The 21,211-nt window shown below is 37.7% G+C and overlaps 2 protein-coding genes across 9 annotated transcripts in view; one reads left to right on the top strand and one right to left on the bottom strand.

Annotated features, from left to right (window-relative positions):
* Positions 1–13: 13 nt before the first annotated feature.
* Positions 14–19,755, top strand: RAB5A (RAB5A, member RAS oncogene family). 2 transcript variants are annotated; one of them, XM_080579742.1, is made up of 6 exons: positions 14–175; positions 9,916–10,165; positions 13,380–13,531; positions 14,368–14,490; positions 16,743–16,836; positions 18,287–19,755. In XM_080579742.1, the coding sequence occupies exons 2-6, from the start codon at positions 10,003–10,005 to the stop codon at positions 18,400–18,402; spliced, it is 648 nt and encodes a 215-aa protein (XP_080435868.1). In that variant the 5' UTR covers positions 14–175; positions 9,916–10,002; the 3' UTR covers positions 18,403–19,755. The 2 variants fall into 2 exon arrangements, with proteins under 2 accessions (XP_080435868.1, XP_080435867.1); XM_080579741.1 differs by lacking the exon at positions 14–175 and adding an exon at positions 4,040–4,280.
* PP2D1 (protein phosphatase 2C like domain containing 1) overlaps positions 4,288–21,211 on the bottom strand; it is a 28,941-nt gene continuing 12,017 nt past the window's right edge. For 6 of the 7 annotated variants that reach the window (XM_080579711.1, XM_080579708.1, XM_080579710.1 and 3 more), the window contains one exon: positions 18,466–21,195. In XM_080579711.1, the coding sequence (XP_080435837.1) occupies positions 19,943–21,195 (1,253 nt within the window). In that variant the 3' untranslated portion in view covers positions 18,466–19,942. Of the gene's footprint in view, positions 7,779–18,465; positions 21,196–21,211 lie in introns of those variants that run through there. The other variant, XM_080579713.1, reaches the window with a different exon arrangement.

A 21,211-nucleotide genomic window follows, 5' to 3' on the forward strand; every position in this document is an offset into this window, starting at 1 on the left:
CCTGGAACCTGCCCTACAAACACAAGATTGGAGGCCAGCGATGACTGCTTTCTGGTGAGCTGCCTGCCAGACTTTAGGGACACTTGACAACCTGCTCTAACGGTCAGGGACATCAGCAATACATGCCTGTGGTGTGATCGGCTTGCACGTGTGAGAATTGTTTTATCTTCTCCAGGTAACATACGTTATCTTCAGCTCTTATTTAGGTCTAACCATTGCTGGTGCCCCTTTTCATTAATAGAAACCACTAACATAGAATATACACAATCAATTGGGAAATAAGCTTCAGCAAATTTTTAAAATGTTTGGTTCATTTATACTTCCTTCAATCATTTTTGTTGCTACCTTTAAGTTTAGAGTGCTCCTGCCAAGTAATATAGTAATTATTTGTAATTCATTAAGTGAAAGAAAGTGATTGGTTATGTCTTTGCTTGTGACCTGTTATTCTGTCAGGTACTAATCTGTCTTGTAAAGGCTAAATTGTTAGTTGAACAAAACTGCAGGTGTTAGAAATCAGGGACAAATTTGATATGATTGAAAGGAATAATTTGGCACAGGTAAAGCTGCCAGCAGAGGAAAAGCTATTTCTTCTGAGGAAGAGCAGTGTAATATCACAAAAATTATATGGCGGCAAGGGGAGGGAATAAGATAAAGCTGAAGCCAGGACTTGAACTTTTATTGTCTTGTTTGTTGAATTTCTACCTAGCCATTTGCCAGTACTCAAGGTATACCACTTTGTACATTGTTATTTGTGACTTTATTTTAGTGTTTTTCCCCAGTAGGTGGCCGCACTTGCTAATTGAAAGAATCCACTCAGCCCTGCTGGAGTGGGTTGTATCAAAGTCAGAAAAACAGCACCTGGCAATGTGAAAGCAATACTTACTGCAGTAACAAGTCAAGCTTTTTCTGTTTTGTTCCCCTGTGTTTTTCAACAGAGATGAGGATTCCTATGAATCAATTTGAAACCTACTAGCAATATACATGCTTCGCTGAGCTATCTTACCTGATCTTAAAAATGCGCTCACTTGCTAGCCAATTTGTGGAAGACGATGATGCCTCACTGGCTGTTTTCCATAGAGATACAACCAGTTGCCAAAGAAAGCAGGAAAACATTTTTATCTGCAGGAGCTGCTTCTATCGTAAATTATTATAGCAGAGTCTATGCTATAGAAAACTCACTTCTGAAAAGGTAGAGATGAGTACATCCCTTTCACCTCCTACAACTAAAAGAAAAAAATCTTCACTATTAAGTTGAAATAAGTGCATAGATATTTTAATTCCCTGTTAGGAAACACGTATATATATTCCTTAAAATGTGAACCTTGAGGTAACAGAAATGAAACCAAAATAGTTCTAGATGAATATGGAGACAGTTTGCCTTCATATGAAATTAATTCAAGATTCATCCAGGTAGAAGCCAGATTGAGTGCATTCTCAGCATAATATGCTGAGAATTATGAGTAGATACACAATAGGAGAAAGATGTTCTTAAAAGTGTGTTTTTTTTTTTAACCTGTATTTTCTTAAGTTCATTATGCAGATACAAACTGTGAACTCAAAAATTTATGCATATGTATCCAATAAAAAGGGTGCCCCTTCTGCCTATAATTCTGCTTATTTTAGGAATCAGTGTCATATTCGTTCTTTCATAGATTGAAAGTTAATTGGTGTGTAGGAAGAACACTTGCAGGGTAGGAAAGATCTATAATTTTTAAAGACAAGCTAACAAATTAACAAAAAAATTATACTCCATTTTAGGAAAAAAAAAAAAGATTAAATCTTTCTTGAGTCAAATTAGCTTCAGTGTGAAGATGCCATCTCCTGTGTTAAAAAAAAATCTGATCTCCAGAGAACTGTTTTGAAAGAAAGTTGAAAAATATTCCTTTCTATAGAAGTACTTCTTGATAAATAGTGTTTGTCATCTGAATGTTACCACTATTTTCTGACATCCTATACCCACAGTACAGTGCCATCTTGCACTGGCTGAAACTAAGGAATGGAAACCACATAAAATGTGTATTTTTCTTTATGAAGCAGAAAGAGCCAACGTTCTGCAACACAGTTCTCATTCTGTGGTCCTGATGTAGATGGCCATCACAGTACTCTCTAAGTTCGTAAATTCTTTGAAGTCTCTTAAGATCAGAGAACTTGATGTAAAATGCTTTAAATTTTGTGAAACTCTTGATGGACACTAACTGTGGTGATATCCTTTGCTGTTGTTTGTGGTTACTTTCAGTTTGTTTGTTTTTATTCAACTCATTTACAAATAGAAAATTATGGCTTTTTGTGTGCTGCATACATTCTATATGCTATGATATGACCAAACCAATGGATGATATGATTAAAGAAAATGCACACAAATAGTGATAGAGGAAAGACAGAAAGGAGGATATTGGAATGGATGGATGCATGAGGGGGAAAAAAATGGAGAAGTGAAACCAATAAGAAAATTCAAACAGAATAAAGAGATTCTGCACATCTTCTAAAGACAACTTCATTTATTATTACACATCTATATTTAAATTTAAATACAAAGAGATTGAACAGAACATATGAAATTCTGTGAGAAATGCTGAAAAATACAGAACCCCATCTGGTGAAATCATGACCTACTAACATAATATTTTTTTTAACATCATCCAATGCAAAGTTTCACTTTGGTAGTTTAACAACGACATATGACCCCAGATGACATAAAATATGAAGACATGATCACTGGAATGGCTGTCCTGGTGATTTCAGGCCTTTTTTTACATGGCTATTAATACAGACTACAACAGAAGAAACTCATCTTCACTGCTAACGTTCATGGACTCACTGAGCCTGAAATATGGTAAATGAAACTTACTCATTTAATTACTGCTGCATGCTCTCCTGCCTCTATTTCATACATTCACAGTGAATCTCTGCTGTTTTCTGACCAGCTGGCTGACAGCAATTCCTGCTGTCAGTTTCAACCAGCTGTGAATGATTTGGAGTTTCACAGAGGAGGAGAGACTGTAGCTCTGTGTTACAGTCATAGGGTTATCCAGCAGGCACCTGCAGCCACATAAGTATTTGCTCTCTAAATTCTATTTTAGTTCATGTCATTCTAAAGATTTACTGTGTAATATTTTGTTTTCATCCAAAACTGTTTATGTGCATGCTGGGTCTGCCTAGGATGGAAATAACTTTTTCTCACGTGGTTGAACTAAAGTATATTTTAAGAGGACAATAGTATCAAATTTTGATTCAATATTCCAGTGATGGATTATCTAGACAACTTTCATTTAATGATACTTAATCATTGGTACAATTTTTGATAAACTTATTAAATTTCTTATACATTTTTCTTTAGATTTCCTTCAAGATCTCACAGTTGGCCTTTATTAAATGTACTAAATGTGTATTAAATGTACTTGATTGAAGTTGTTGTTTTATTGCTGCTGTTTTGCTTCTAACACAGAAGTCCCATGCGTGGCACCACACCATGCATACCCTTCTCTCTGACAAGGTCAGCAGGTCTTCGCCTCTTCCACTGTGAGGCAAGTTTTCCAGCCATTTTCGCCATCCCTACAGGCCTTCCCTGAATCACCTTCTAACCTTTCAACATTCCTCCTGAGCTAGACACCGAAAAGGCACGCAGGACTGCCGAGGCGCCACACAACGCCCCAGTAGCGCGGAACATGGATGATGCGTGCCCAACGCTGTGTTGAGCAGGGTGCGTCACCCAACATCACCCAACGTGTGCGTGTACTACTAGCAGGGGAGACTTGTCTGCATCGGCACCATGCTCGCTTCAGCTTTAGCACTCGATATTGAGCCTATCTGTGAACTTTATCGGCGAGGGCTCTATTTAGAGGAGCTAAATTCCCTGTTGGGATTAGGCATGCCCTGGGTAGCCGCTGGAGAGCAGGCAGGACCGACGGGTGCCCACCTCCTCAGCGGGGAGGGGGAGAGAAAATGGAGGGGGGGGGGGGGGAGGGGAGACAGGCAGGGAGGGCGGGGCCACGGGACGCGCCGCGAGCCGGAAGCGCACGCGGCGTGCGGGCCGTGACGTGAAGGCGGCGGCGGAAATACGTGTGCGTGTGCGTGCGTGCGGGTGTTTGGGTCGGGGCGCAGGAGGCGGCGGCAGTCGGCGGCGGGCTCTGGGTGAGGCCCGGCTGCGCCCCCGCCCCTCGCCCCCACCGCGGGGCCGCCTCCCCCTGCCCTCCTCGCACCCTCCTCCTCCTCCTTCAGCCCAGCCGGCCGGACAGACAGACAGACAGAGGGACGGGCAGACAGGCGCCGTGCGTGGCCGGGTGAGGCGGGGAGGCGGCGGCGGCTGAGGAGGGGCCGGGCTGGGCTGGGCTGGGCTCGGAGGGCGCCCCCCTGCCGCCGTGAGGAGCCGCGGGGCGGCTGGGCCGCTGAGCCGGGCCTGCGGGCAGCGGAGGCCGCTCTCGCTTCTCGCTGTCTCAAAATGGCGCCCCCGGTTCTCCCACTTCCCCTTATCCCCGTGCCTGGAAGGGAGCCGCGGGGGAGGGGAGGCGGCGGCAGGGCCCCGAGGGGCGGGGAGGGGGCACCTCGGCTGCGGGTTGTCGCCGGCCGGGCTGCCTGCCAAGGCAGGGTCGCGTCCCGCGAGTCCCTTTTGCGGTGTGCAGGGGGAGGTGGGGTGATGGGGCCCTCGCTTTCCCTTTCGCTTGTGGCTGGAGAAGGGGGCGATGAGTAAGATGGGAAGGAAAAGATAGCACGTCCCCATCCAGGGGACACCGGCGGGCCCGCTGTACGGCGTGTGCTCTGCCTAAGGCTTAGCTGGAACTACAGGTGAAGGCATCCTGCAGGAACACACCTCTGTCCTTATGCGTTTTCAAGGAGAGCTGAATTGTTTAAGGGTTATCAAAATGTTGTTTCAAACAATAGGCCCATAAAAGGCCACTATTCTCTCAACATTTTCCATGGATTTTTTCCTACCTTTGTTTCTTTCATAGCCTGGGGATGGAAGACAGACTGACTTGCTAACTAAACTGAAATTACAGAGCTCTTTCCACATATTATTAAGACCGAATAAAAAGCATGATATCTTCATTATTTTTTTTCCAATTTGGTGGTGATTTCTCAGTGTTGCAGGCAGGATAGATGGCCTGCCTAGGTGGTATTTTTATCTTGTAGTAAGAAATGTCAGTAAAAAGTAGATATTAGCTGAGGTAAGGTGGCTAGGAACAATGATAGGACAGTCATCATTGCTTCTGTTTCCTGTATAATAAACCAGTTTATCACAAAGCAATTAGTACTGTACTTCATTCATATGAGCTGATGAGATGGCTATTACATTTAATTGGAAAGCTATGAATTTCTTGCAGTGACTGCGTTGATTCAGTTCTGTAATTTACTATCTCATTACGTTTCAATATAAACTGTTTTAAATACAACAAATGTTTAGATAGTGATATGTACAGCTATCTTGAATGGTGCAGTAAGATGCCACATTAATTTTGTCAACCCTGGAAGGGAATAACAGCAAATTTCATTAGTGTGAGTGTTTAATAAATAATTTTATTTAGATACTTCTTTTTAAAACAGTGAAGGTAGTTAGTGTAAAGAAATTATTCAATGGTTGCCACCTCCCTGTTACATGATCTTTTTCTGTTCATGAATTAGAAATTACTACAATATTACTTGTGCTCATGATAAGAAACATTGTTATTTGCTCTGAAATATGAAGTCTTTTCAAGTGGTTGAATGTTTCAGTTTTAAATCTATCATGATTTTTTTCTGGTGGTCTTTGTGTTTGATTATGCACTTAATTGCATTCATTGTAGGAACAGTGTTAGCTGTCTTAATCCCTTTAGTAGGTTGGCTTTTGACACAAGTGTTGTTTTGATACTTCTCTATTAGCTTTCTTGTTGTTTACAATAGGCACTGATCTGAATGCTTAAATGGCTGTGAATTATTCCATTAAGTTGTGAGTTTGTAGGTATTGGCTAGGACTGATGGAATTCTACTCACAGACTCAAATGTAAGAAATTTTATGGGATGTTCTATGAATATAATTACGATCCTTCTCTCTCTACAATAAATAAAAATCATTAACAAGGAAGGATTACCTAGCAGAATAGAAATTTCTCTTCTAAAAGGATGAGAGCACACAGCATCTGGTAAATTGCTTGGTAGGAGTACTTGGTAACAGAAGTATGTTCCTAATCATATGCTGTAAACTTTGTTATTTTGGCATTTCATCATGGAGATGCTATCCCAGTGGGGGATATTCAGGAGAAGAGCGGAAGTTCCTACTCACCAGAAGGAGCTATATATTTGTAGTACCCATGACTGCAAAATGGTCCTTGCCTACTAGTATATGATGGAGTTCTCGCATTAAACTCCATACAAGTAAAACAATCTGTTCCATTTCTATTCATATGAGGACGTACATTTAAAAACTTTCATAGTATTTTCCTCAGCAGATTCTTACATAAAAGTAACTTCCTTACATCCAGATGTACCGGTTTAAGTCAAACTGTTGTATACTTCTTGTGTAGACGAATGAAAATGTCGTATGGTTTTCTTTCTTCAGATATTCCAAACACATCAGTTGATTACAAAATTTACTCAGTACACAAAACTGGCAGGGGCAGGGTTGGATGGGGGCAGTTTGGTGGATCTTTTCCTGGAGACTTTGACTGAAGCTAAGAGTAAGAAATAGGTGCAGCTGTTGAGCTCTTGAAGGAAGTGTTCAGAGTTGCCTTGAAAGCAATTTGTCAAAAAATAATTAAATTTGTAGTTTGTGTTTGTAGGGTACTGAAAGTAGCATTCCTGTCTTCTGCGTGGTGCTTTCTTATGCCTCCTAAAGCCAGTATTTTACAGATGACTTAAAGAACTGGAAAATAAGTGTGGTCTGAGGCTTGGAGCATACGTGGGGTCTGTACTATTGAAGTCTACTTTTACATCCTATTTCCTAGTACATTCAGCACACCAGTCTAAAAAGAAAGGTCAATATCATTCTGTAATGGCTATGTCGCACCTGTGCCATGTCTCTTCAGATTAAGAAAGTATTCCTCATTTTTCATGTTTGTATGATGATTTTGAATTTACTGAACAGTTTCAATATAATTTGAAACTTTTTAAAAGGTGATGACTTCATGCACTCCTATAGAAGATAGTGACTTTTATATATTGAAGTCAGTTGGGTATGCTCTGTCTGATTTTCAGTCTTTTTTTTTTTTATCCTGAGCTGTTAAAAACTGCATGGTACAACTGTGGTAGGTGGGTTTTATTGTTAATTTACTAGACATATTGATGCACCTATTGAATGAAGAACGTTTGCAGTATGTTTTCAGGACTCAATGGCCTTGGAAGTAGTGTGATGTCTGTCAGCTTGACAAGTGGATATTTTTGCACAATACCTGAGTGTCCAGAATGATTTCTGGTAAAGGGGGGAGGGGTGTGTGAACTTTGAAGATTTCTGGTTGAACATCCATAAAAATTCAGTATTTGTCTTGACAACTTGTTTCATCTCTAGGTCCTGACAGAGTTTTGCAAGGGGTAGTAAAAACTGCTTTGTAAGTGTAAGATACATAGTCGGAGTAACTAAGGGCTTTAAGGGACCAGTTGAAATAAATGTGAGTTAAATCAGTCTTGCCTGTTTTGTCATGTCTCCTTTTCTTCCTAATGTGCAAGGCAACAAGCAAAAAAGTCATCAGAGAGAGTAACCAGTGTGGTAGGTTGATTTCCTCACTGTATGTCATCTAGAAATCACTCGCTCCAAAGAGTAACTCAGTCGGTCACTGGATTTATCCCTTATGTCTTATTCAATGCTCCAGAGTCTAGAAAACATGAATTAAGATTAAAGGTTTAAAATTATTTTATGGTTACCTAAACATACTAGAATGCTACAGTGCGAACAGTTGTTTCATTTTAAAACAGAAAAAAACTTAATTGTCTTCATTACTTTTCCAAAGGAAAGGATAAACAAATCACTAACAGGATTCTGGGCTACCTATTTGTTGGCCATGCCTTGCTGCTTCCTGTTGTACGTAATTTAGGAGAGGTTAACTCCTTGTTACTGATCCACTTTTATCCAAGTTGCTCCACAACTTGGAAAAAAAATCTTGCCTGAGAACCAACACACCAGCTGTGCATGATTTTTTTTAATGCTATAAGGATGAAAGGCCTGATATTGTTTTGCAAATAACTAGATCCATTCCTGTATTCTAAAATATTAAACCAATACTAATTTAGTGACAATTTTAATGTGTAATTATAGAGGTTAATAGTGATGATGGTGGAATATGCAGGGGGTTTTTTGCTTACTATAAAATTTTTCAATGTGGCACACTTCTTCTGTGTGTTTGAGAAAATGTATATCTAAAAGTAGATAGTTAAGTTGTGCAACCAAAATAAAAACCTGTTGATTTAAGGATATCATAACTGTCAAACAGTTCACAAACTCAAGGCAGACAGGGATGAATACAAAATTGGAATATCCTACCTGGAAGAAGTTAAATTATTTCGAGGTATGGGAAAAGGAACAACGTGACCAAACAGATGCATCTTAAAGATGTTGAAAAATATTTTGTTTTAGGACCTATATTCAAGTTCTGTTTACAGTGATAAACAAAATATCATTTCATTTTAAATGTTATGTTAGTGCAGAAATTATGCTTTGATTTCTTACATAATGCTTGTGAAACTTGGGTGTAAGGGAGTATTTAGTGGAGGATGGGGTTCTGCTAGAGCTGTGAAGCAGTCTATTCTTCAGAACTTGTCCTGAGTTTGCAGAAGGAGAATTAGGAAGGAAAATGAAGGCTTATTGTCTGAGGTAGGTGTATAGCAAACTGGAATCCTCAGCTGCCTGATACAGAATTATTTTAGCTGTCCTTGATGTTTTGAAATGGGAAGATAGCTAATCATTAAGGCTACTACTTGGTTCAAAATGTAGTAGCTTTACCATAGCAAAGAAAGAGCAAGACTTTTTTGAAGGTAGTAAATTTGCTTCATTTTGCAATATTAAAACCATTCTCTGCACTGGGAGAATATGCTCCAAACTAACTTGCTTGTATCCTAGACGCTAGAAAAGCTGTATCTTCAACATGTGTATCTAATTCAAATATGTAACCATCTACAGTAGGACAAAGTTGTAGTCCAAGGGTTTTTTAATAAATGAATAAGCTTTTTTTTTCCTGAGAGTTGAGTAACCATCACTTGGGTATTCTTCCTGCAGGCTTGCTTGGAATTTTGTTTTGGGAAGTGAGAAGAAAGGAAATAGAAAATAGAAAATATTATTCCAGTCTTTCATTACGTTAGCGTCTACATGTGAAAAGATCTAATCTCCACTATTAAGTGTGTAAAAGCATATGTCTTTGGCTTGGAAGTGAGAACAGCAGAGACTAAAGGCTTCTTTGTCCATGTGAATAAATACTGTGATTTTTTTTTGAAGAAGTTTACAAGAAGAGCAGATATACTAAGGAATACACTGTTAACACATGTTCTTAACAAAGATCTCTTGTACGTATCAATTGGCTAGGATGTAGAAATCAGTTCTGGAAATTTCAGTTTATTACCATTTGATGCGTCTCTGGCTTGCACAAAGTAATCTGGATTTCTTAGTGGTCAAAAGACTAAATTTTTCTGCATGTGCAAAGCGTTATGGTTTTACTTCTAAAAGTATATTTTTAACTAGGAAAGGTATTAAAAAGTACAGATCTTGATGTACAAAGCATTATCTAAGGAAATTGCATTTGTTATAAATTATAAATATGAATTGATAAAATGTACTTGCAGAGAACTTGATGCAGTGATTGGGATTTCCATAGTCTCCTCTTTTTTTTTTTGCATTCTTTACTGTTACTGACTTCTGAGTATTGCTTAGCATTAGTAAAATGTTATATGTAATCCTTGGTGCATTTGGTGAATTAGATTTTCCTTGCTTGTTAATACCACTCACTGTCTTTTCATAACCAGGCTGTTACCAGCAGAAGCACCACTGAGATCTGAATCCTGGACTTGCTTTTAAGAACTTGAAACAAAGGACTTCTTTCTAGTTTGGGCATGGCTAATCGAGGAGCAACAAGACCCAATGGGCCAAATGCTGGAAATAAAATTTGCCAATTCAAATTAGTACTTCTAGGAGAGTCTGCAGTTGGTAAATCAAGTTTGGTGCTTCGTTTTGTAAAAGGACAGTTTCATGAGTTTCAAGAAAGTACAATTGGAGGTGAGAATTTACCCTTTTTATTTATTTCACATTGAATTTATGTTCTTGGCATTGACAACCTTGAATGCAGTGGCACTTCAAGAATGGGTCATTGACAGGAAGGATCAAATCTGAGCCCTACACCTCTTTATTGAGAACTGTAACTTACCAAGATAAAAACTGTAGTTGGCACAAGGCTGTAGGAAACATGCATGTCAAAGTGGAGAAAGTAAATGTGTGCTTGAACTGCATAGTTCTGAGAAGTGGACTTTAGGATGAATTTTGTTTGTGTGTGGCTCTTTTAATTGTGCTGTATGCATTTTTTTCTAAAGGTTCTGGTGGTATTTATGCAGCCTGGCTTTGCTTTTGAATTGGGAGAACTTGCTATCTGTCTACATACACCTTTCTTTGTCATTAATCACAGGATTTAATGTGCTATTTTTACATTTTTGTGACATGAAAAAAACCTTGTGCTGACTGTAAGAAGTCAAAAAAAAAAAAAAGATTTTTTAACTGTGAGCCGTTTTCATTTTTTTCCCTGTTTTCTTCTGCTAACTTGTATATTGAAGTTGTTTGTGCTTACTGAGCTTCCTTTGATAAATTTAAACATATTCTTAAAATGGCGTAATGGCATACAGATTAAACAAGATATGGATTGGTCAATATTGTCCTGTAGCTCCTGTTGCTGCTTGCATGAATCAGGTTGTTTCACTATAATATTTATGGCAAGCCCTTTCAGTCATCCATGTCTTTACATATGAACAGTTGTCAAAATGTTAAAATCTACAAAACTTACAAAAATGAAGACAAGCTAAATTTCATTACATCACCTTTTTACCCTGTTTCTAGGTGTTAGATGTATTTATTTTGTATATCTGTCAGCATAAATGGAGAACCACTTTTTTCTCCTTTAGCAGTCTTACTAATGCTCAATTTTGTCTTTGTACTTTTTATAATGGTTTGGGGATGGGTGTTAGTGTGAAAGATTTATGTATTATTTCATATATTATGTGGTAGTATAGAGAGCATTCCCAATGATATATTGAAAAGCTAACTCATTGTATCAGCTTTTTTAAAATGAAAAAAAAAACAACACACTATATTCAGTGAAATTCATTGTTAAAGTCCAGTAATGTTTAATTCATTTAACCTCCTTCTTGTTTTCTCTTGTTTTAGTGTCTTGGTAGAATGAGAGGGAACTCAAATTCTATTTCACTGTTTAAAAGCTATACAAAGATTAAACAAGACTGAACTCCAAGCTCAAATATGTGCACGTTAGTGTAATTTCTATATTAACTTATTCCTCTTCTGCACGAAACAGAAGCAAGGAAATGCTGAAATACAGTTGAGAGATACTAAGTGCAGCAATGTTGGGGTTCAGAAAGTTTTCTATAGAGAAAGCTGTGCAACTGTAGCCTGTATTGGCTTTAGGCACAGTTTTCTTTGTATACAGAAGGGCCTTTTAACAAAGGGAGGCTTACGTGCATTGAGAGTCTGAGTAAGAACTTCTGAAGGAGTGCAGTTCAAGGCAGACATGTTAGATGGTGGTCGTGTTTGATAACTGGACTTCTCTGCTTCAGACTAGTGTAGCGGTGCCTGTTAGCTGCTTAAGACGAAAGTATTGATGTTAATTATCTTGAAAGTCTATCATCCTTAACACAGTTGATTATCAAATAAGTATGGCCTTGCAATATAGAAGAAAGATACCTTGTTTGCTGAAATTAATTGACACTTTTGTGGTGGTTGAAAGCTTCCTTTCAACAAAAGCAAGAGGGTGGCCCAGAATAAAACCGGTGTTTTAATTCTCTTCCTGAATACATCCCTTCATTTGTGGAGTGTAAGTACGTTCTTATGTTGAAAAGAATACCTCTAAGAACGTCAAATTTCACTCATTTAGCATTCCTGTCTCTGCCTTGGAGAAATATAACATTCAGCTGGTTGAGGAGGAAACCCTTAGTATGGTGCAGTGTGTTTTGGTTGTGGTTTTTTGGTCTGTCTTCTGGTTCTAGGCTGCTTGGGAAGCTACCAAGAGGAGCCTGTTTTACCAGTGCTTGGATATTTAGCCCTTAGAAACTTAGTGATTTAACATCGGAACATCAAAGCCTTTCCCTTCTCCAACCAGCTTGCTCATCTCCAATGGATGCTAATGCCCCTGAAGCGGGAGCATCTGACCACTGACTTGTCAGCTTCTCCTATGGTAGTTAGTGTCCTTTGTGAAGCAAGAGTGACTTGCTTTTGTTTTATTGTAACAAGTTGAGTCAAAAGTTACAGCAGTTCAGGAGTGATTCATAGGCTACAATGGCTTGGAGTGCTTGGGACAGGCTAACATCTGTTGGTCCGTGCCACTTCAGGCATTTGGTTTAAACTGGCTGCACTCTGTGAGTATGGTTAGTGATGAATCCCCCACTTCTGCCAACTAGGGGGCTTCCCTTAGCATTTCATTGAGATACTAGCTTAATTTCGTTAATGTGGTTTCTGTAGCATGTGTGTATTCACCCTTGTATTTGTAATATGTAACTGTAATCTGAATGGAAAATACTGCTAGGAGTAACTGCTTGAAGACTTGGTATCCATTACGTACTGTTTTCTGTAAATAGAAGACCATTATTTAGGGGCAATGACAGATCCAGGTTTTAGGTATGCAAATATTCAGCTGTAGTGGCAATGGATATAAGTTTCCCTGAAACTGAAGGCTGTGAAAATTGTGCTTTGAAAGTAGTTCTTGAGATGGCTTGGTGAAAAATACACCTGTATGGCTGCTTTACGAACAAGGACTTCTCAGAAGTGATTTGTTTCCACAATCATTAGCAAAGGTGGAGTTGTCAGAGCTGCAAATCAAGGCTTTAACATGCTATTCAAATAATCTAAATGGAGTGTAGACTGTAAATATCTGAGCTGTTGGAGTATATCATGAAGGAGTGCTGTCTGTTGTATCAAGATGAAGTGGATCTAGAAGATATGAGAGAAGTCGTGGTTACTCATATTCAGTATTAGAAAAAAAATCTTTCGAATTATTGCTTTCTTATGTCTTTAATATGAAGAAAGGCTGGCTGATTAAGGAACTGTTCTCTGTTGATCAGTTCCAATCTACCAGCTTCAGACCTGTTATATTTTAATAATACGCTTGAACTGTCAAGGAAATCATGCCTGATGTATCTCTGTGAGTAATATAATTTTATATGATCATGTAGATAGAAGCAGATTTATGGTTTCAGCACCTCTATCTTTTTTGTAGCTGCTTTTCTAACACAGACTGTGTGTCTTGATGATACAACGGTAAAATTTGAAATTTGGGATACAGCTGGGCAAGAGCGGTATCACAGTTTAGCACCCATGTACTACAGAGGAGCACAAGCAGCTATAGTTGTATACGACATTACAAATGAGGTAAGTACAATATAAAGAGGTACAAGAGGGATTTGGAAGTTTAGTGCTCTTGAGTTTCTTTCCTTGTTTGTTTTTTTTAACTGACTTGTCTGTATCAGTTGATCATGTAATGTTAAATTGTGCCTGGAAATTTTTCTTGCCAAAAGACCATTTCTAGCATTTTTACATTAAAAAAAAAAAAAAACCTTGCAGAGGTTTTTCAAACCCACTTTTACATCATTTCATCTGACTCGAACTGTTACCCTCACCACACTGCTAGTGACAATTTGTGAAAGAAGTTTTAATATATTATTCTGGCAAGTAATATGTAAGGATTGGAAAGGCAACACAAACCATTGAGACCATAACCTCACATTACTTGATTTCTTTTTATCTGAACTTAAATCAGATATGCTTCATTTGCTTTTGGTAAAATGAGACTTAAAAAAACGAAACCCTCAAAAACCTGGCATCCTGTTATTGTAGGAGCCAGTTCTTATTAGTTAGAAAATGTTTGAGACTCTTCAAATATATTCATAAACTTGAATCTTTCAGAGGAGAAATTAAAATTCCTATTTTCTCGCTTAACTAGTTCTTTCCTTACTTGGGCTACATAAATCTTATCTTTACTTTTTCAGCATTGTCCCATCTAAGCATATTTGAGAAGTAAGCTAGGAGTGTATTTTTTTTTTTTTTTAAATGTGACTGTTGGTAAATTGGAGTTTGCCTATTTGGACAAAGGTAGCAGCCTTGCATCAATTGGCATTTCGCTGGAAGTAGAGATAACAGATTAGGATAATGGGTGAGTACAAAAGGATGGTAATACTCAAGCTACATCATTTTGCAATCATTTACAGGAGTCCTTTGCCAGAGCAAAAAATTGGGTCAAGGAACTTCAGCGACAAGCAAGTCCTAACATTGTAATAGCTTTAGCAGGAAACAAAGCTGATCTAGCTAACAAAAGAGCTGTGGATTTTCAGGTATGTACATAACTTCTGTTTATAGAAATAGCATTTTGTTGGAGTGGAAAGTGAATAAGCCTACTGAGGAGCTTATTTGCATAGGCTAGCTAGTTGTTACAGAGGCCATGCTGTTAAATATAAGCGTCAGCTGAGACTAATTGAATTCTACATGCTATTGAAAAGTCTATTTCTGTACAAGTGATATGTACCAATAGACTTCTTTTGAATAAGTAAAGTTTGATTTTGAGGAATAACTAATTTATCTGTGTATCTTTAAAGGCTAGTTGAATTTCTATTCTCCTGCCTTCTATCCAAAATTACCAGTAACTAGAGTGTCAATGGATGAGATAGTTTAGGAACAAACTCTATATGCAAACCAATTCTCTCTGCCTTGTCAGCAGGGGAATTTTGATTATTGTATGATACAAAGGTGATTGACACACTTAACTTGTTTAGGGCATATTGTTGAAGCAGTGTTTCAACTTCTAATTGTGCTTTTCATGGTATTCTTTTTTGTTATAGCTGATATACCTGTGCGCTCTCTTCCATATTTGTTTTCTAAAAAGTTTAACCAAGTCATCAGAAAACGGCTTGCAGAGCAAATAAAAACTCACTAGAGATGTTCTGGTTTATTCATGACTGATTGAATTTGAATCAATTTTCTTTGAATCATTTTTTTTTTTGAATCAATTTTCTTAAGATCATATTTATTATTCGTTAATTCTCTTACTGTTTTAATCCTTATTTGGTGTCATTGTGTGAGATACTGCTGTGTACAGTAATGAATCCTTTCATAACTTTAGAATTATTATTAACAAACATTAGCAGCAATTTTAGGTGGTTTTTGGCCAGAGTTTAACATCTAGATTTTTCTAATTTTATACTTCCATGTCAATTGTACCATAAAACTAAATCATGGAAAAATTTGGTGAAAAATTGTGGTATGTAACAAATCATATATGTGTACAGTCCAAAAAAGTAATCAAATTTAGTTACCAACATAGAACTACCTTTACTGTTTTTTATTCTTAAAGTTGCATTCTTAATGTTTTTCGAATGTTAGTTTTTTTGTTAACATGGATTCATCGTCTTCTCATGGGCTTGATAACATTTTCTCACTGTACGACACAATGCAGATTTCTAGGTATTGGTCAATGTGTTACTTCAGATACAGCTACGTGGGTCTTAGCAGATGTTACTTAATTGAATATAGAAGCCTGCAGATTTTTTTTTCTTTTTTCTTCATAGGTATTCTAGTTTGGCTTTTTACAGATTTCCTGATGAATTCAAAGGCAATTACATAATCATAAGACACTAGGGATTCATAGTTGAACTGGCTAACAGGAAGTGGCAAAAATAGGGAACTGAAATACAGAGTGAGTAGATGAAAATCAGACTAGAGAAAGAGATAACATGGCAAGACACTTGACATTCCTAACTTGTTTTATTATAGTGAATTTCTGTCAGGTTAATGAAACTGTTCTGATCAATCTGCCTTGGCTGAAAGATTCCAGGTGCTTCAGAAACTGCGTTCTTTCTAGGGGTGATAATAGACTTCTTGACATTTGATGGCCCTTCCTAGAGCGTATTCATTCTTGCTATCACTGTCTTCAAGCTAGTGTCTTGAATCAGAGCTGTCTTTTTAATAAATACTTTACTTTAAATAAATACTTTAAATAAATACTTCCATTATTATGTTTTGCGGTAGGTTTAGTCTGGGATATTTTTAAGACAAGTAGGGTTTTTTAAGATTGCATTTCTGAATGCTTAATTGTTTGATGGAGTCGTAACTTCTTCGTAGCTAACGAATAAATTGTCATGAGTTTTTCAACAAACCTTTCAAAACGGAATAGAAATTGTCCCTTATTAGAAGTAACAGTACAGTGTGTAGTAACTGAGTTTCATTTTTTTAATTAACTAATGCATTCTTATGCATTCTTTCTACATCCACCGATAAGGAAGTTGTGGTGAGCTGGAGGTCAGCCTTTTCTCGAAAATAACTAGTGATAGGACAAGAGGGAATGTACTTAAGCTGCACTGGGGGAGGAGGGATGTGAAGGCTGGAAATTAAGATAAATTTCTTCTCAGAGAGAGAGGTTAGGCATTGGAACAGGCTTCCCAGGGAGGTGGTGGTGTCACCGTCCCTTGGCGTGTTCAAAGAAAGGAACATGGTTTAGTGGGTAATATTGGTGGCAGGGGGACAGTTGGATCAGGATCTTGGAGGTCTTTTCCAAACTTAATAATTCTATGATTCTTATTTTATCTTTCAGGAAGCACAGGCTTACGCAGATGACAACAGTTTATTGTTCATGGAGACATCTGCCAAAACATCTATGAACGTAAATGAAATATTTATGGCAATTGGTGAGTTTATGAACACACTGAGAATTTAAGGGAATTGTTTTCTTGAGATTCATATCATCACAAGCTCCTTCAGTCTTCCATGTAAATCATTTTTCTTTGTGTTACTGAAGTTTCCTTAGTCCACTTCAGCTCCTTCATGATGCTGATAAGTCAGAAAAATTTACTTGAAGCACGTTCGCAGGTCTTCTGTCAAGCACCTAAACGTTTGGATTAACTTGTAATAGCTAAGCAAGGTTACATTAATTTTAATTCTGTTAGCAAGTTTCGTATAACTGTCTTAGTTGCTATTACAGACAAAAAAGAAAGCCAAATATGCCTTTCTCATGGTATACTTAACCACTGAAAGTTTCAAATACTTTGTCTTAATCATAAAATGTACCTAGGATTTGTTTATCAAATTAGTATAAGAATGTGAGAGCAAATACATAAATGTACCTCTTAATGTTACATTTTTTGCAGCAGGTTGCATACTGCCTTGGGAAGGTGTGGAACTTAGAATAACATACCTCTTATGAGACAATGATAATTGAATCTGGAAGCTAGAATCTAATGCTGCAGTGTTGTGAAGGCATTTTTCTACTGATGCCATGTCTGCATACTGTTTCTGCAGCTTAACGTCACATGAACTCTTGGGTTCTGTTAACTGAGTTTATCTCATTTGATGTGCTAATTTTCTTACTGCTGCCTGTTCTTATAGTTGTATTTCATTCCTTTTAGGAAAAAGTTGTTCTTTGAAAAGCTGGCCGCAGCCAAATTGTAGAACAGGGATGGTGATTGGGTCCTGATAACATGGGCAAAACAGCCCCATTTAAGTCCTCTTAAGTAGAACTTACCTTTCTGTCAGAAATTGCTAGAAAGACCTGCTGCTTATAAGGGTAGCGCTTGTCAGCAATATTTTTCATGACTGACTGGGAAGGTGCACTTGAGCTACAAGGACAGAAAAGAAGTTGGCACAGTCAACTGACTCCTAAGAACAGAAGATAGGGTACAGCTTGGGGGGGGTGGGTCAGGGGAAGGGGGAACACAACTTGGTTTAGTGCTGAGGACTACTTATGTTGTAAGCAATACTTACTCTGTCTAGTTAGCTGGGCAGTAGGTTGACCAATTTCTGTCTGTTTTATCCCTTCTCAGTCTTCCTGTATCTTTCAGCCCTAACATCCTGATCTTAAAGCAAGAGCCATCGTTTACTGGCATAGCATACCTGGGCAAATATTTTTTACTGCTCAAGGTACTAAAGTGTTTCACTTCTAAATATCAGATAAGGTAGTTAATCATTAAGAAGTTAAGTGTCTTAACTTCTTTTATTACCAAAACGCTGAATCAAATCAGATTTTATAGTGATTATATTGACATGCTTATAGAGTAATAAAGTGCTGACTATTCGTGTACTCAAATGATTTAACATCAGAACAATCTCAGCTTTACCTATTATTTCTTGTTGATTTTATAGCAAAAAAATTGCCAAAGAATGAACCACAGAGTACAGGAGCCAACTCTGCCAGAGGAAGAGGAGTAGACCTTACTGAACCCACACAACAACCCAAGAGTCAATGTTGTAGTAACTAAAACATCAATTGCTTTAAACTGTTCTGAATATTCTTCTGCTTCCTAACTGTTAATAACCATGGAATTGGAGTGCTTAACCTGGCCCAATACAGCTTCCAAACAGTGAAGAGACTTACAATAATAGTCAAGTTTATGATACAGAATTTTCTTTTGACCTAAAATTTTAACATGCATGTATCCACCACTGTCTGTAATGTTTCAGCAGTAGAGGAGTGATGGAAGCGGAATAAACTTCCTTCAGTTGAATGGTTTTAAAAATCACTCACCATTAGGGATATAGAAGAACTACTTTCGATGGACCTAATTGGCCAGTTCCTGTAGCTTCAATACTGATTACTGTTAAAATGAATAGAATTTGAACTTTTCATAATTCTCAATTGTGCTTTAAAACAGTTTTAGAAACAGGATCTAAAAATTAAACTTATTCACAGTATTGATGCAACCAGTTGTTTCTGCAGGTATCTACTGTTTAGTTATACATTCCATAGTTTAATAATTTAATTACAAATACTTGCATTAACAATTTTAAGAACCCTATGCTTGCAGGAAAGTGGAGTTTTAGTTGGTACACTGTAAATTATATCAAACCAGTTGTCTGAAGAGGATAGTGATAAATCAAGTTTAACTTCATTTCTAATCTGTTCAGAAGGTACACGCCAGTAAATTCAACTTCACAACATAGGATTTTTTTTCCTTTGCAAACTGTAAAGAGCTCTTCAAGTAAAACCACAACAAACTTGGTGTCTGTGACTTCTTTCTTGTTTTTGATCATTGCTGGCCATTACAGTTTGTTTTTCCCCTAAGGAAAAAAATAGTGCACTAACAATTATGGACATCCAACTTGATTTTGAATTTGGATATTAATGTACTGTAAATAGGTACTCTGCATTGTAGTCTACATTTGTTTAATACTTTCTGTAATATTTAAGAGTTGCTTAAAGGTATACAGAATGTACAGTTACTTAAAGCTAACTTTTTTTCCTCTCTAATCAAAGGGGGTTCTAAGTTCTTCCTTTACGGCTAGAACAGTAATAAATGATGCTCCTGTATCTGTAACATAAGTACTGCTCTCTGTCAGTAATGAACTTTGCAACTTTGTTTTCCAAAGTACATTTTATTTTGATCTGTCCAGTATATTGCACTAATTCTTTTAGTTATTTTCATTATATGAAATCTACCAAGTGTGTCAGAAGAGATGAATTAGTCTATTTAAATGTTGAACTGATAGCAGAAACTTGTGCAGATTTTAAATTTGCAGTAATCTGGGTTTAGCAAGGAAAATGACAGTTCACCAGTGTTTAGTTTTATATTGAGGTGCTCAGGTTTGAATAAAGTGGTTAAAAAAAAAAAAAAGATTTGTGATTACTCTTTTTTACTGTGAATTTCAGAAGCTTTTATTGCATTTGTACAGTTTGAGAGAAGATGTATGATTAACTCCCCTGGTCAGCAGTTAAGATGACTTTGTGTAACTTCATGGCTCAGCTAAATGTAAGCTTGTGCTGTATGTACTGTGGAACTCCACTTACCATATGATAAATCTTCAAATGTTGAGGTAGGTAGGTATCTTATCACATCCATTTAGAAGTACAATCAGAATAGTAATGTTATCTCTTGAACCTGCAGCTAATGCAGTCTTTACCAGTTGTTCACCGATGTAGCTTGCTGCTTTCTCATAGAGCCTCTCAGAGGTGACCCAGCCTCTTCCTGCAGCTTGTGATTCACAGTCAGACAGATACATTTTTGTGTCTTGTTCAAAATCTGTTGGTGCTTTACAATCCACTGGCAATGCGGTCTTTAACAGTTGCTGGCTAGTGTAACTTGCAGGTTTGTCACAGAGTATCTTGCAGTCCATTTTTTCTGCCAGGTGTGGGTCTGAGTCATAATTAGATACGTATGTTTCTGTATCTTTCTGAGGCTGTTTCATGTTTGTAGATCCTATTGTAAGTGCATTCTTTTGCAGCTGTTTATGGATGTGACTTGGATTGGTTGCACAGAAAGTGTCAGTGTCTGTTTCTTCTTGAGCTGTAGTATGTGAATGTGGTTGAAAACTGTTACATAGACAAATTTTTCTGTCCTCTGACTGTGTCAGTTCTTCAGGGTCACCTTGTGCGCTAATATCGGACTGTTTTGTCCCTCTGTTCTGTGGACCTATTTCATCATTACTGGAGAGAGACAGCTCTGGATCAGCTTGGTTTTTGTGGTCATCGGTTTCTTTAGGAACTTTGCCTTCACTTTGCAAATAGTTACTCCTAGAACATCTTGGCTTGCTTTGTGTGAAGTTGCCTTTTGACCTGCTGAGAAAAATGTCTTGATTGGAGTACAGCGTCTCTGTTCCATCTTGCAGACCATTAGTGGCCTCTGAACCATTTAAGTCCTCCTCAGAGAGGGTCATCAAATACTGACACTTATACAGAGAGGCCCCGTTTCGGTGAACATATTCATACATTCTCAAATAATGAGTGAATGTTGTTAGTGTTAATGCACATACTTGATTATAATCCAAAACCTCCCAAAGCCCATTAGAAGCTAAAACAAGAAATTGGCAAGAATTATCAATAGGGACAGAGATGCTATGAGGTACAGGTATAACAGATTTTTTCAGTACTGGATCTCCATGATGTCCAAGACCCCTTGTAGTTCTGAGGTGACCCTCTACTAATCCATCTGGTTCATTAGTGCTGATGTTTCCACCGTTCTGAAGTATGCGTTTTCTCTCACATACATTAGACGTGCTGTGCTCTTCTGAGAGGCAATAACTCTTGCCATTTTTACATAAAACTGCATGTACATTCCCTAAAAGTGAAATAAA

This window comes from Anser brachyrhynchus (assembly GCF_964034855.1).
Source record: "Anser brachyrhynchus genome assembly, chromosome: 2".
NCBI lineage: Eukaryota > Metazoa > Chordata > Aves > Anseriformes > Anatidae > Anser > Anser brachyrhynchus.

What these genes read in the sequence shown, in the direction of transcription:
- RAB5A (XM_080579742.1), top strand. Translation starts at nt 10,003, where the DNA reads ATGGCTAATCGAGGAGCAACAAGACCCAATGGGCCAAATGCTGGAAAT. An exon ending in TCAAGAAAGTACAATTGGAG is followed by an intron (nt 10,166 to 13,379) that starts GTGAGAATTTAC and finishes TCTTTTTTGTAG; the next exon opens with CTGCTTTTCTAACACAGACT. An exon ending in TGAAATATTTATGGCAATTG is followed by an intron (nt 16,837 to 18,286) that starts GTGAGTTTATGA and finishes TTGATTTTATAG; the next exon opens with CAAAAAAATTGCCAAAGAAT.